We start from the raw sequence: 14,117 nt of genomic DNA, 5'->3' as shown, positions 1-14,117 counted from the left end.
GTTCATTATACTGCATTAGTAATCCACAGTTCATAATGTTTACCCCCATTGTAACATGGTACGCTCCACTCTCTTCTCGGTCGCGCTGAAGTTAATCTATCCGCTTCGCGGACACGAGTATGAACCCAACAACGGTCCAAGGAAATAAGAAGTCCAGATATCTGCACATTGATCTGATTTTATTTGGACAATGAGATTTATACTGAGTCATTGGATTCCTTATTACGTACTTATTTCACGTAAGTCTCAAACTTTTCAAACTATTATTTGCAGAAGAAGCTGTAAATCATGAGAAGTGGACAACAGGTTGATCCCACAGTCCAGCTTTACTGTGTGTTTTTCACGTGCTTGTTTTACTCAGTGATTATATGTGAGTTACAGTTTCTGAGAAAGATTTAAAGCTTGTGTACACACTGGACTACAGGGCACAAGACTAAAGTGGGCTGACAATGATTAAAAATCTAAAAATCTTTGATCTGGTGTGTTTTCCAAGCCATAGCTTGCCAACTTTTTGTGCATATTTCAAAACCAGACACTTCTATGCTGACCAAAAAGTGAGTATGGTTTAGTGAAGACTTGTGGGAGGCAATAATGCCTCAGGCTGAGAGACTGCAGGAATGAGACTACAGTACTTTGTATCAGATCTGTCTTAGTGACAAATGTAGCAAAGGATTCAATGCTTCATTCTGCTTCCTGTGTCTGTTATTAAATACACAACCTTACCTTGCTTTCATAAGGATGAAAAATCTCACTTGTGGGATATGGCACCTACTCTGACCTACTTTTCTGAGTTCAGTAGAATGGGCAGGATATTACGGCTCTTTCAAAGGCCTGTTTTAATATATTTCAAATTTTACTTTTCTTTTTTTGCCTGCTGTCTAGCAAAATAGTTTGTCGCATTAAAAAGTCAAAGCAGTTAAGCACTGCTGCTCTTCCTGTACTAAAATATAATTCCTTGTAACGGTTCTGTTCAAATCTCTTATTTAATTGGGCGTTCACGGGTGACTTGGCCAGTGGGTTTATCTTATTGGTGGATTTTAAAACCCCCCCTTGCTTTGGGTCTTACTGGGTGGGGGTTCCCCATAATGATGAACAATGAATCAGGCTGACAACAAAAGGAGAAAGAGACGGTCTTTACTGCTTTGGCTAGGAGACTCAGAGAATGGTGGTTATATGGATGGTCAGCTTTTGTCCGAAGATGATCAAGTGGGGTTTTGACCAGTTATTATATAAACCCTAAGTGGAAACAGGTCTATTCAAAACAGGCTGTAATCTTAAAACAGGGTGCATGCTTTCGAATTGTGAAGTATGGCTCCAGAATTTTGCAGAAAGTGAGTGCCTTGCCCAGAGTCCCCCTGTTATTTCCTCTTGTTTAGGAATGTTAAGATCTCAACAGCACCACCAAACGTAGATGCACAGTAGACCGTGACCTCTCTAAAAATTGACAGACCCCCTACACACACACACACACACAGAGTCAGGAATTTTACCTAATTACACAGGCAGGAATTTAACAGACTCTCTGTCTCTGTCTGTCTCTGTCTCTGTCTCTGTCTCTCCCTCTCTCTCTCTCTCTTTCTCACACACACACACACACACACACACAGACACCCACACACACACCAGACAGATCCTCCTTCTTTTGATTCTATCCAGCTTGCTTATCTCCCACCTAGCTGGACAGATACAAGACTTTCATGGCAAGCTACACACATAGTGTAGTAGGTAGATGAGTAGGTCCAGATGTTATAAGATATTTTTGTTTTCAGGTTATCACATTTCATTTGTTCCATCTGAATTTTAGCTAAGAGAGGAATTTGCTTGATATTAAGAGAGAAGCCATGTTCATGTCTTTATTTTAGTTAATGCTAGCCAATGAATTTGCACAAACTGGAGCATAATCACTGGAGCACATATAAAAATCATAATTTTAATAGTTGAATATGGTACAGGATTTAAAACATAAGATTTTCTTACATTACTTATATTACTTTATGCTTATATTACCTTAAATATACTGAATATTTAGAAGCCAGTTTTGTTAAGTTTCATCCATGCTGGATTTATGTTTAATGTAGCTATCTTTGACCATTCTGTTGTCATCTGAATTTATGGATTAAGTGTCAAATTATCTGACCTCACTTCTCCATTTTTTTCCAGGGTTGGCTTGCAACTGTGTTCATGTGACAGTACAGGAAGATAAGAAGTTTGCCATGCTGTTTTCCTCTGTGGTGCTGCAATGCCAGTACAACACCCACTCCATCAAACCTCCTGTGGTGCAGTGGATGTATAAGTCTTACTGTACAGACCGAACCAGAGAGTCGTTCACCTTCTCTGAGACTCTGGGAGTCCATGGCTCTAAGCTGGGGGACAAAAGCTACTTGGACTGCGCCGATAAAAGTCGTACGGTCGTGGCCTCAAAGCAAGGAGACTCCTTTAACCTGGCTAAACAATATAAAGGCAGAGATATCTCCATTATTAACAGTAATGTATCTTAATCTTGAATATTTGAATAATATTTGCAGCAAGGATTTATTATTCACTGGACACCCTGTATACGACCCCAGAAGAGATTTAATTTGGATAAGATTTAAACAGCAGTTCTGCCTCAGTCCCACACAGGATGTAATCAGTAGGGCAATTCTAAATTTGATGACATTTTAGGAGGGAGCTGGCCTGGTCAATGATTAATCAGTGCTATCATCTGGATTGCTTCACATGCTGCATGAAATGGGAACCAACCAGCTTGAGGTGTTTTGATTTAAATTCAGAAGAGTGCTTAGGGGGAAATACATTTTTCGATTGATTTTAGATATATACCATTAGCTGAAATGTGATGATTTTGTTTCATCACATGTAACCCTGTACAGTATATTTGACTTGGTGTTTGGGGTCGTGTGTACGTAATCTGTCTTTGCAGAAAACACTGGCAATTGTGTTCTACTTTTCCTGTTCCCTAAATAGGGCACAGGCTTTTCTTTCAACTACACAATGGTCAGGCGCTGACCTCAGTGAGGAATACTACAGCTCTCCTGTTCCTCACAAAACACCCCCCACATTACTCCTTATCAAAAACAAACATACTCCCCCATGCCCTTACTAAACGAGCATTCTTACCCCTGTTACTCAGCAGCAAAGCACAGAATTGCAAAATGCATTCATTATACATAAATCATGGTTGGCTTGTTATTTATTTATTTATTTTTTGACAAATTTTCTATAATGTCAGATATTTTATGTATTTTACTGTGTATTTTCCTTATGAAAATTCTATTTATTATAATCTAACATTTTGTTTGTCTCGGGACTAGTGATTAAGGTTTAACAAAATGCTGTTGTTGTTCAGAAGCAGACCTGCGTATTGGAGAGCTGCAGTGGGGTGACAGTGGTGTGTACTTCTGTCAGGTGGTCAGTGGTGATGATCTGGAGGGCAGGAATGAAGGCCAGGTGGAGCTGCTGGTGCTGGGTAAGTCATATCCTCTGGATTAGGACTGCTAATGCACGTTTAAAAACAACTGCAGTATTAAAATAGGAGATGTTTGACGTTATACAACAGGGTTGACAAATTCTCAAATCTGATTGGTTTAATACACTTTTATACATTTTAGAATTGGTATTCTAGTATGTTATTGTTTCTACAGTAACAACTTACTTGTTTTGCAATTGTTCCACAATGATCAATATAACGATTAAAGGATGACATTGTTTAATAAATAAAAGTGTCGCCATATGACTGTGGAATAAGAGGAAAATTTAAAAAAATTATAATTTTGGGAATCACCTCATTGAAAGCATACCCTGTCATGATTTATTCCTTATGTAGCCTCGACTCTGCACATTTACAAATAGTCAAACATCTACAATCACATAACACACAAATACTCCATTATAAATTAAATATGATTAGTATTAGTATGATTACTACAATAAAATATTCTGTGATGCTGAATGTGTTTTGAGAGGGGTTTGTTGAGTGTAACATACATAAAAATGAAAGTGGCTCAACAGAAAAGTATTCATTCTATTGCCCAAGAGAACCAAGGAAGCAAATTTGGCTGTGTTGTCTGAGTGGGAGGGATGGCGTACTCTCTATCCCTTTTCAGTCACAGTGATATTAGTCAGTACCTACAGGCTTTCACATATTTTTTGTAGTTGTTGCTACCATAATGCTTTTGTGCTTTTTTGTGGAAAAAACTACTTGAAGTGGTGAGATTGCAAGCACATGAGTCTTCTTTTAAACACCTATCAGTAAAAATAAAAATTACATTTTTATGTTAGCTATACACATGTTTGATGCCCATGAATGAAGAGGGCTTTGGCTGAGTGTGTCTCGTGAAACAAATCTGTACAAATCTGTGGAAAATCTGCAGAAAGTTTAAAAAATTGCAAGCTCCTCAGAATATCATGGAGTTGTTTTTTTTTGACTGGTAAGAAAGAAGATAGGTATAAATAGGTATAATTGTTTTGACTCAGTAAGTAATTCTGGGTCATGATAAACAATAATACTTGATTAAGTGAGTAACTTAACAGTTATCAAGATGACCTTTGGGATCAGAACATTCCTGAGTCTCTAGTTCTCCATGTAAAATGGTTGTGGTTAATATGTTACTATGTTTTATTTTTTTTTTTTTATTATAGTCTTGAATTGGGTTTTGAGATTGAGGCCTTGTGTACAGTCTGTGTCTTTGCAGAAAACCTTTGCATATTATTTCGAAAATGCACAGTAGTTTTTACTAATAATTGTATTAGAATTCTTCAGTCAGCAACATGAAAGTTAGCATTACAAAGCAATTCATTTAATTTAAAAGAGACTTTTCACTAGTTGGATAAAGTCATAATTATATCTTGGTGTACATATAGTAGCTTATATAAAAGATGCCGAAGATTTTATGCATTTAGATACATGTACCTTTGATGGTTCCCTTTGTTCTTGTCATACAGCACGTTACTAAATGGAATCTTGTGTTCAGACATAGCTTGTAAGCAGAAAGCTGTTTGTGTATTTTGGTGGAGTGTGTTTGTTGTGTTTGGATGAGTTTTCAATGAAAAGTGCATGCTTACGCCAGGGTTTGAATTCCTAAGTGCTCTTACAAGGGCTTCCATGGTAACGGCTGAATGGCGCATGCCTCTCAACAGGGATCTGTAGCTTAATAAGAGGCTCCTTTGTTCATCTGTCTTCTCTAAGGTCACTCGCATCTAAAGTACAGGTCCATGTGTAGAAAAAACCCCTGCAGGGATTCCATGATTGTTTGGCGCTATGTGACTGCAGTGCTTCCATTTCTGTCTGCTGAACAAAAGAAGGTCCAGTCCCCCTTGCCAGACAACATATATGCAATTTATTGACATGTGCATTACAAGACACTCTAAACTCATTGCTTTTTTCCAGATGTAAGGCATGTCACAACCTCTTGTTTATTGGCAAATGAAGAAAGAAATGACAGAGAGAAATGGTTATGGCTAAACAGCTAGAAAGATCAGAGTACTATGTAGACCCTGGGGAACGCAATGTGTCTATTGTGGCTACTGCATAAGTAGATTGTAATGGGTTTTGCAATAGGAGAGGAGAGTGAAACATGCATCTGAAGAGCATTTGCTGAGGCTGAAGCCATGGAGCTCAATTTTGTTTCAGAAGTGGAAATCACAGCCCACTATGCTGAAACTTATTAGATTTATTATAGGTTTTTAGTCTGTTACTGGTCAAGAATGGATTAAATCCAAACCCCAATAACCCCAAAACAGCTAGGCCTATAATCACTGTCAACTTAAGTGAAATGAAAATTTTAATAGAAAAACTGTGCTTTCTCAAACGAATAAAAAGGCGTTAATAAATAGGCAAAATATTAATGTACAACTTATATATATTATAAATAATGACCATTTTATTTATTTAAGAGATTATGTTCATAAATAAATCTGTACTGGTGAAGCCCACAGATATTTTTTTAATAACCAGTTAAGGAAGTGCCTGACTTTGAAAACATTAGTGAACCCCTGGGTGAAAAGACTGGTCTGAATTAAAGTTATTTGCAATGTTGTATTGCTGAGGATTCAACTTTGGACCTGACACTCCCTCATTCTTATCAGCCTTGTGTTCATTTTGCATTTACTATAGATAATGTCCTACTCATGTTGTCTCACTCTGCTTCCCTTCCCCATCAGTTTGTCCCTCTTTGTCTCTGTTGGTTTTCACTGACTGCTTTTCTCAAATTACTCTTCTGTGTGTGTTTTATGAAAGTGCCAAGATAGGAGAAAGCCTAGTGCCTGAGTGCTCTGTTAATGCTTCTTAGCTCTGCTAACTCAGCACAGTCAGTCCAATAGCCTGAAATCTGTTCCCCCAGAGAGGCTGTTTATGAACTGCTCACTCTCGGTGAGGGTGTGATTACACAAGTCACTGCATCATGTAAAACATTTGACTATAATACATTTGAAAAACAAAATAACAAATCAGAAACCAAAATAACAAATCCAAAAAAAGGGTAGATGTAGTTTGTGAATGGAATTCTTACAGCTGATTGGACGAGACATCTGTCACTCAAGATATACAAGAAGTAGGAAATTGTGTATCTAACTGTATTTCTTGTACTTGTCTAATTGTGCATTCACTTTAAATCATTTTTTTTGATAGTGCAACTTTGATTCTACGTAAATAACAAAAATATATATTTATATTGATAGAAAAAATAACAAGGAGAAAATGAAATTCATTCAATGCTACTTTGATGAAGGACATTCATATGCCATGATTTTGGATATGCTGATCGGGTATCATGGCATAAAGATTAGTTTGCGATGTCCAAAAACTATTCCAGATTAAACGATGTAAGGAATGCTATAAGGGCAGAACTGCGTTCATACACACAAAAATTGACTTTTTTTCTGCAGCAACCTGCTGTACGTCCTGTATATCTTGAGTGACAGATGTCTCTTCCAGTCAGCAGTAAGAATTCCATTTACAAACTATACATAATTTTTCCAGTTTGTCTGAATTGTTGTATTTTCGGATTTGTTATTTTGTTTTGTGAAACTCACAATAAACTTCCATTGGCATTTGTCAAAGGTTGGGATGTATTAGGCAGATGAAAAGTTAGTTTTTTCCTTGAAGATGAAGCAGGAAAAATGGGCAAGTGTAAAGATCTGAATGACTCTGATAAGGGACAAATTGTTATGGCTAGATGAATGGGTCAGAGCATCTTCAAAACAGCAGGTCTTGTGGAGTTTTATGCATTGGTTGGGATCTACCAAACATAAGTGGTCCAAGGAAGGACCACTGACGCAAAGGGTCAAATGCGCTCGACTTAGCCTTCAAATTTCCCAAACCTTATGCCGATCAGGTTTCTGTGGGATGTGTTACACAATCAAATGAAATCCATGGAGGCCCAACTTCACACTTAAAGGACTTAAAGGATCTGTTCCTTACATCTAGCTGCCAGACACCACAGTACCCCTTCAAAGGTCCTGTAGAGTCCATGCCTCAGAACAGTTTTGGCACTGTTTGACCATTTTTGTTAGTTTAAGATGTGGGAATAGACTTTAAATGTGCAAGTGTGCCTGGCCATTTTGAAACTATAAACTTTACTGTATGAGTAACACTGAGGAGTCAGTAAGAGGATGGTTAGTTATTGGCTATTGGCTCTGTCAACATCTTGGTTTGGATTATTTAACAAGTAAAAAGAACTGGATAAACCAAGTTTAATTCAATTCAAATGTGTTTTATTTATAGAGCACTTTTGACAGGGAGAGAGAGCAGTTTATTAGGTATGCTCTCATCCAACAGTATACTGTACTTAGATTGCTATACATTCTGAAAAGCAGCATCTAGAATAATGCTGTAAATCCACCAATCCATTGCAATACAACATGCACACATGCATATTCACAACTATGGACAGTTTTAGCCAATCCACATACCATGTTTTTGGGAAATGGGAGGAAACCAACGAACCCTGAAGGAAATCCATGTGAACATGCAGATTGTTATCTTGTTATCATGATTTGCTGTATTCATGTATTTTAACATTGTTACTTTGACCTTTTAAATGAAGTTGCATTAGTTACACATGCCAGTTGTCTATGTAAATAGTTAATCAAGGATCCTTTAGATCTTTATGAAGTTGTATATTTTGTCTATTTAACCATTTAAGTGATGTTTTTATCTGTGCTCTGTGTTCCTGTATAACTTTAAGTAACTTACTGTAATTAATGCTAGCAATTGTAAAGGAAAGTTTTGTGGATTATTTCATGTTTTGTATGCATGTCATGCACCATACTCACACGGGATAGGATTAATATGTAAATGTTGTTATAGTCATAGAAACAATTTAATTGTGTAATAACATAAGAATGTAAGTTGTACATTTCTAACATACTTGTCATGTGAGACAGTCATGTGCATGTGCTGTTTCTCTGCATTCACTCAGGCATGTGATGTTCAAACTAATGTAGCAGTAATATCGCACCTTGCTATAATTAGCCACCTTGCCAGAGAGGAGTGTGCCTTCTAACCCCTGGCACATGAGCACATTACACACATTAGCTTCCAAAATGGCATCATAAAGCATACTTTGTTCACCTGACTTGTCTTGCACTGCTTAAATGCTTGCATTATATGCAACAAACAAACATCATACATTTTCTCTTTTTCCTTTTTTTTTTACTTGCATTTGGTTTCTGTCCACAGATCTACAATCCAATAGCAGTTTTTCCACACTTACATTTTTTCAGATTAACACATCTTGCACAGAGTTGTAAGCAGCTCCTTAAAAAAACCTTAACTTTATCCCATTTTCTGCATGTTTGTGGATGATTAGAAACCTCTGATCTTTACAAACCTTTCTTTCTTCAATCGCTTTCCCTGCATGTAGCCTCTTTCCCAGCTTTTGACCTTTCCGCTGCTGCTCACCTGTGCTCCTCTGATCTCTACAGGTAAGACAGGTGTGCTGAATGACATCCTGCCTGAGTTTGAGCTGGAGATAATGCCAGGTAGGGTGGCTTTGATGCTTTCTCTTGCCTTCCTGCACTTCTGCATTCAAAAAACTCTACTTCCTGTTCTGTCTGTCAATGGGTGTATTAGAACAGTGTTTTCGGCTTATCCTACCTACTCTTCTTTTCAATTCTTCAATTAATCTTACATTAGGTTGCATGCTCAATTGGTCTGTAATGACCTGTCATTAATCTGACTGAATCATCTGATTCATCATGTGGTTGTCCTGAGCTAAAGACAAAAACACTCCACACTGCATGTTTGTAAGAAAAGCCAGAAATGCTCCATTCTTTAACAGGATGTAATTTGTGCTGAGGGCTTAAAATTTTGCTCATGGCCAGAGGAAGTACATCATTAGTCCAGAAGCAGAGACTGACTTCAGAGATAAGAGGCTGGAAGAGATAGCACACAGTCTGAATCATCTGCACTGGTTTTATCTGAAAAAATAGAAAAAAATGTTTAGATTGAAACTTCCTACAGGATTGAATGTTTAGGGTGAGTCTGAGTCACAAAATAAAATGCTGGTACATGACAGAAATTATAGGAATATCTGGTAATTAATACATGCGCCTCTCTCTCTCTCTCTATGTTGCAGAGTGGGTGTTTGTGGTATCTGTAGCTTTGGGTAGCATTCTGTTTCTGGTGGTGATTGGGGTATGCTGGTGTCAGTGCTGTCCCCACTCCTGCTGCTGTTATATACGTTGCTGCTGCTGCCCTGATACGTGCTGTTGTCCGAAGCACTGTGAGTACCTAAAAACCACCCTCCCAGACCTGCCCCCAAACACACTAACAGCCGTATTTATATGTACCACATCATTTCCACTGCTGTGATTTGTAATAATCAAGATTATCTAATATTCGTTTCAGTATATGAAGCAGGTAAAATGGCTAAAAGTGGACAGCCTCCTCAAATTGCCATATATCCACCATACTATGGTGTTCCTATGGTTCCTCAAGTAGCACCTTCTCTGATTGAGCCTAAGATGCTTGCAGCACCACCTTCTGTGGAGAACAATACAGCTAGAGGTCAGTGAAGTTCAACACTCATTTCATCAAAATGACAAAGTTGAAGAAATTGTTTTCAAGACACAAATTTTAAGATCAGTAAATTCAGCGATTTCCTCTAAAATGATTCTGATACTACTGATAATAATCAAATTTGATTTCATTCATCCTTCAAACATCAGCTAATTGACTGACATGAATGTTAGCGTGCAGGCAGTTATTACAAACAACTGCCTGTTACATATATACATTTTAGCTTTCAGTTTAATTTTTATCAAGCAATATTTTGGTGTAAATCAAAATATTGAATTCAATGGCCTGTAAAAGCATATTTGCAAGATGTTGGCTGATTGACAACATTTGCGATCAGTTGAAAACTGTTAACATTTTTTAATGCCTAATTGTTTCTTTAAGTGATTCAAGGGAAGGCATGTTTATGTAAATAAATAATTTTTATTTAAAAAATATTTTTAATAATAATTAATAATAATTTTTTATTAATATTTTTTATTATTATTTAATCGTACACAATTGTACACAAAGACAATTCAGAGTACTTTATATGCAAAAATAAAAGATAAAGAGGATAAAACATAAAATAGATACACACAGAATGTATATATGTGTCTGCAGCGGGTGGTGACTTCTGTCTCCAGGCCAGTCAGGTTCAGGACACAATGAACGGTGTGTACTACATAGAGAGAGACCTGGCAAAGTTCTATATGGACAAGTGGACAGGTCACACATGTAAGCCTATATGCAGTCAGTGTGTTTTTCAGCCATCTATGTGTATTTGTGTGAAAAACAATAAGTGTGAGGTTATTATTAGAAAGGTCATTATCATTGGAAATCTGTGCATCCAACATTTTCAACGTCACCATCATAACGCTTACATAGATGATGCACAAACATTTATGTTGCACATTTTTGCCCATATACTGTATATACTGTACATAACATACCTTTGTATTATAAGGGTCGTTCTCTTGTTCATTCTTAACCCAGACAGAACTTCAGCAAGTTTACTGTACAGTACATTAGCAACTATTTAATGGAACTGCTAACAAAATAGTTTGCAATATTATTAGTGTTTGACTTTATTTTAATCTTATTTCTTTAACAGCTGGAAGTGTATCAGAGCTAAGCTCCTTGCATGATGGTGATGTGGACTTCAGGCAAACCTATAGGCAGGTGCAAAAGAAAGCTCTGCCACCAATCACTGACCACAGCAATGAGCCCCAGATCAACACAGCATCCACAGCTCACAGACTTCGGCCCACACACTACAAAAGCAATCGCACTGAGGAACATGATAGCCGGTAGGTTTAATATGTGTGCTTGTGCTTGTGTTTTATGTTAAACCAAGCCTTTAGCTGTGTATATGCTAATTCTAATGTGTATATTATTTGCAGGTGGAGCTGCCGCTCAGAGCATCTTCCTAGGAAGGCCTTTGACACCAGGGGCCGCACAGGGTCTCTGGATGAACTGGAAGAGTTTGCGAGGAGCTATGGGCACCGAGCTGGACGGAGGGGTGACTTTCATGATCTCCGTGGCACTGAGCAAGATTTTGACATAGAACTGAGGTGCCAGAATCAGTACAGGCCACGCAGTTTACGGGATGATGATGATGATGATGATGCCAACTGGCGGCGCCATAGCCCTCCTTTGTCTTCAGAAAGGAGGCATTATACCAACAGCGAAAGATATACTACTCGTAGACAGTCATACAATGATGCCTACCTGACCTCTGTGCTGGAGCGTAAGGCAAGAGAGCAGGGGGAATGTGGTGGACGGGTTTATGAGGAAAGCGACACACCTTCAAAGAGCTCCAGAAAGAACAGTGACTGTTACTATAGCAGATCACCAAGCAACCGACCGGAGGAGGATGATTCCTTGCCACCATACTGTGAGATAGATCGCTGCCGAACTGTGGAACCTGAAGAACAAGAGCGCAGTCGGACCATGGAGCCAGCCATAAGGCCATTCTCCTACACTCGCCCTAATCAAAGCATGTCCCACACTCTTCAGGAGCTCAGGGAGGACAGGAACAGACCCAGAAAATTGGTGAGTTACCTGTAGGGGTCTCTGCTATGATGCTACTTATGCTTTCACTGCTAAGAGCTCAAAACTAGTAAGCACAAATGCGACAAAGTTTCAGGTGCACTTAAACAGCACTCAGACAATGGATGTTAAAAAGCATGCAGAGAATAAATATTAGACACCTTTTCAGCACAAATTAGGTGTCTGTTAATTGTTTCAGGAATGAGATCTATAGAGTCCCTAGCATAATTATAAAAAAGTAAAGATATACACAAAGTAGTGCACAAGAAACAGGGCATGTCACACTGCCAATATGAAATGTTTATTTCGCAGATATGTGCTTTGTCTAAGAAAAGATGTACTGAAATATGGTCTAAGATAACAGAACTTATATGTTCAAAGCTACTGTTTACAAGAAATGCTTTGGGAGTTGCATTGTTAGTATTAGATATTTAGGTTTTATGGTCTCCAGTTATTATTATTATTTATACAGGTGTCATACCGTGTATAACAAAACGGGCGTAGTCCTGGACCTTGTGCTTGCTATTGTCTGCAAAGCCTCAGTCTTTAATATGTGGCTCTTGGTGTTTTTAACAGACCACCCATCTAAGCAGAGACTCCCTCATTGTCTGAAGTCCTTGAGTATCCACGGTGCTGATCACACTGGACTTACATCGTACTATTGTCATGCATCTACAGGGACATGCACAAAGCAGCATGAATGTACACTATATACAACAGAGAAATGATGGCATTGCAGCTTGGAAATAGTAATGAAGAGACCCATATGCATTGTCAATATGTGTGTGTTTGCAAAAAAATGCATGAGTGTTTCATGCATGAAAGCACATTCCTGTCATTGCATTTTAAAGCCAGTCACTCATCTTATTGGGACCTATCAGTATTTAGATATTACAGCCTGTATTAAGAGAACAAATCTGCATTCTATCAGCTGTGCAAAACCCTGTACACTGAAATGACTTCATAAAATCTTGTATCAATTTCTTTCAAATGCCTTGATATTGAAGTACTGTATTTGTGTACCTATTTTTTTTTATTATTGTTGTTGTTTTACATGTTTGCACTATAGATACATTTTGCATTTCAGTGTTAATCAGTTCTTTCACATGGAGAGTATGGAACATTTTTTGAAAACACACCTTTGAGTATTTCACATGTTTTTCAAATTAAAAACACCTTTAATGTAAATGCCGCCTCCTTTAATATTGTGTGATATTTGTTTAATTTATTATGGCTGATAACATGTGTGCTCATGATAAAATATGAATGCTCTTTATCTTGTATCAGTGTTAAACACTAAACACACACTGCTCATGTACACACACCCCATCATTAAGAAAGATGACATATAACACCAGGATAATTAATCTGTAATGGTGCTCACTTTGTAGCTTACAAGTCACTGTAAGGATTTGCATTGTGCAGCAGAAGAAGTGACTCAGAAACAAAACAGGTCACAAATTCAGAAATGCTTACTCAAAGCCAAGCAGGAAACATGACAGGATCTGCAAAGGAAAGGATCCTTCTTTTCCAGGAAATGAAATGACAATAGCAGGAAGCTAAATCTAACTGGTGCTCACAGGTGTTCTTGGATGTCACATTTATATGCACCTCATTGGGGCTATTTAATGTTACACACACAGACCACAACCTGGGAAAAGAGGTTTAAACATGTTGGCAGAGACATGTTCTTTCTTTTTGATACGTAGTGTAGGAAAACATTTTGATATCTACTGTAAAATACATTCCTTTCTGAATAATAATTTACATAACCCAGCTCTCACCACCAAATGGTGATCAAATCAGACGGTGATCAGGAACTGTGAAATACCCTACAGTTGGGGGAGTAAACTCTGGGGACCTTTCTCCTATTCAATGCTTTGTTTAAGAGTATCGCCTCTAAGCTTTTGCATTAGCATACCAGGGAGTCGACACCTGTGAGGGCTACCTCCCCTTGGGGGAGTATCGTATAAGGTGTATTGTCACACCTTCAAGGCCTGCCCACTCAAGCCCTTTAAATCTGTAACTCATGTTCATTTTCACTGGTCTTGGTGACTACAGTATCACCGCA

General features: G+C 38.0%; 1 protein-coding gene across 4 annotated transcripts; it reads left to right on the top strand.

The window, feature by feature from the left end:
- The first annotated feature begins 83 nt into the window (after positions 1-83).
- Positions 84-13,250, top strand: ildr2 (immunoglobulin-like domain containing receptor 2). 4 transcript variants are annotated; one of them, XM_058392855.1, is made up of 10 exons: positions 84-239; positions 2,161-2,484; positions 3,347-3,466; positions 8,923-8,979; positions 9,576-9,722; positions 9,848-10,006; positions 10,619-10,669; positions 11,109-11,304; positions 11,398-12,049; positions 12,623-13,249. In XM_058392855.1, exons 1-10 carry the CDS (start codon positions 191-193, stop codon positions 12,656-12,658), a joined length of 1,791 nt encoding a protein of 596 aa, XP_058248838.1. In that variant the 5' UTR covers positions 84-190; the 3' UTR covers positions 12,659-13,249. The 4 variants fall into 4 exon arrangements, with proteins under 4 accessions (XP_058248838.1, XP_058248836.1, XP_058248837.1 ...); XM_058392853.1 differs by having other exon boundaries at positions 10,619-10,732; XM_058392854.1 differs by lacking the exon at positions 8,923-8,979 and having other exon boundaries at positions 10,619-10,732; positions 12,623-13,250.
- The last annotated feature ends 867 nt before the right edge of the window (positions 13,251-14,117 follow it).

This window comes from Hemibagrus wyckioides, linkage group LG06, assembly GCF_019097595.1.
Source record: "Hemibagrus wyckioides isolate EC202008001 linkage group LG06, SWU_Hwy_1.0, whole genome shotgun sequence".
NCBI classification, from domain to species: domain Eukaryota; kingdom Metazoa; phylum Chordata; class Actinopteri; order Siluriformes; family Bagridae; genus Hemibagrus; species Hemibagrus wyckioides.
This window is presented reverse-complemented; position numbering and strand designations above follow the sequence as displayed.

What these genes read in the sequence shown, in the direction of transcription:
- ildr2 (XM_058392853.1), top strand. Translation starts at nt 191, where the DNA reads ATGAGATTTATACTGAGTCATTGGATTCCTTATTACGTACTTATTTCA. An exon ending in GGTGGAGCTGCTGGTGCTGG is followed by an intron (nt 3,467 to 8,922) that starts GTAAGTCATATC and finishes TGATCTCTACAG; the next exon opens with GTAAGACAGGTGTGCTGAAT. An exon ending in CAAGTGGACAGGTCACACAT is followed by an intron (nt 10,733 to 11,108) that starts GTAAGCCTATAT and finishes TTTCTTTAACAG; the next exon opens with CTGGAAGTGTATCAGAGCTA.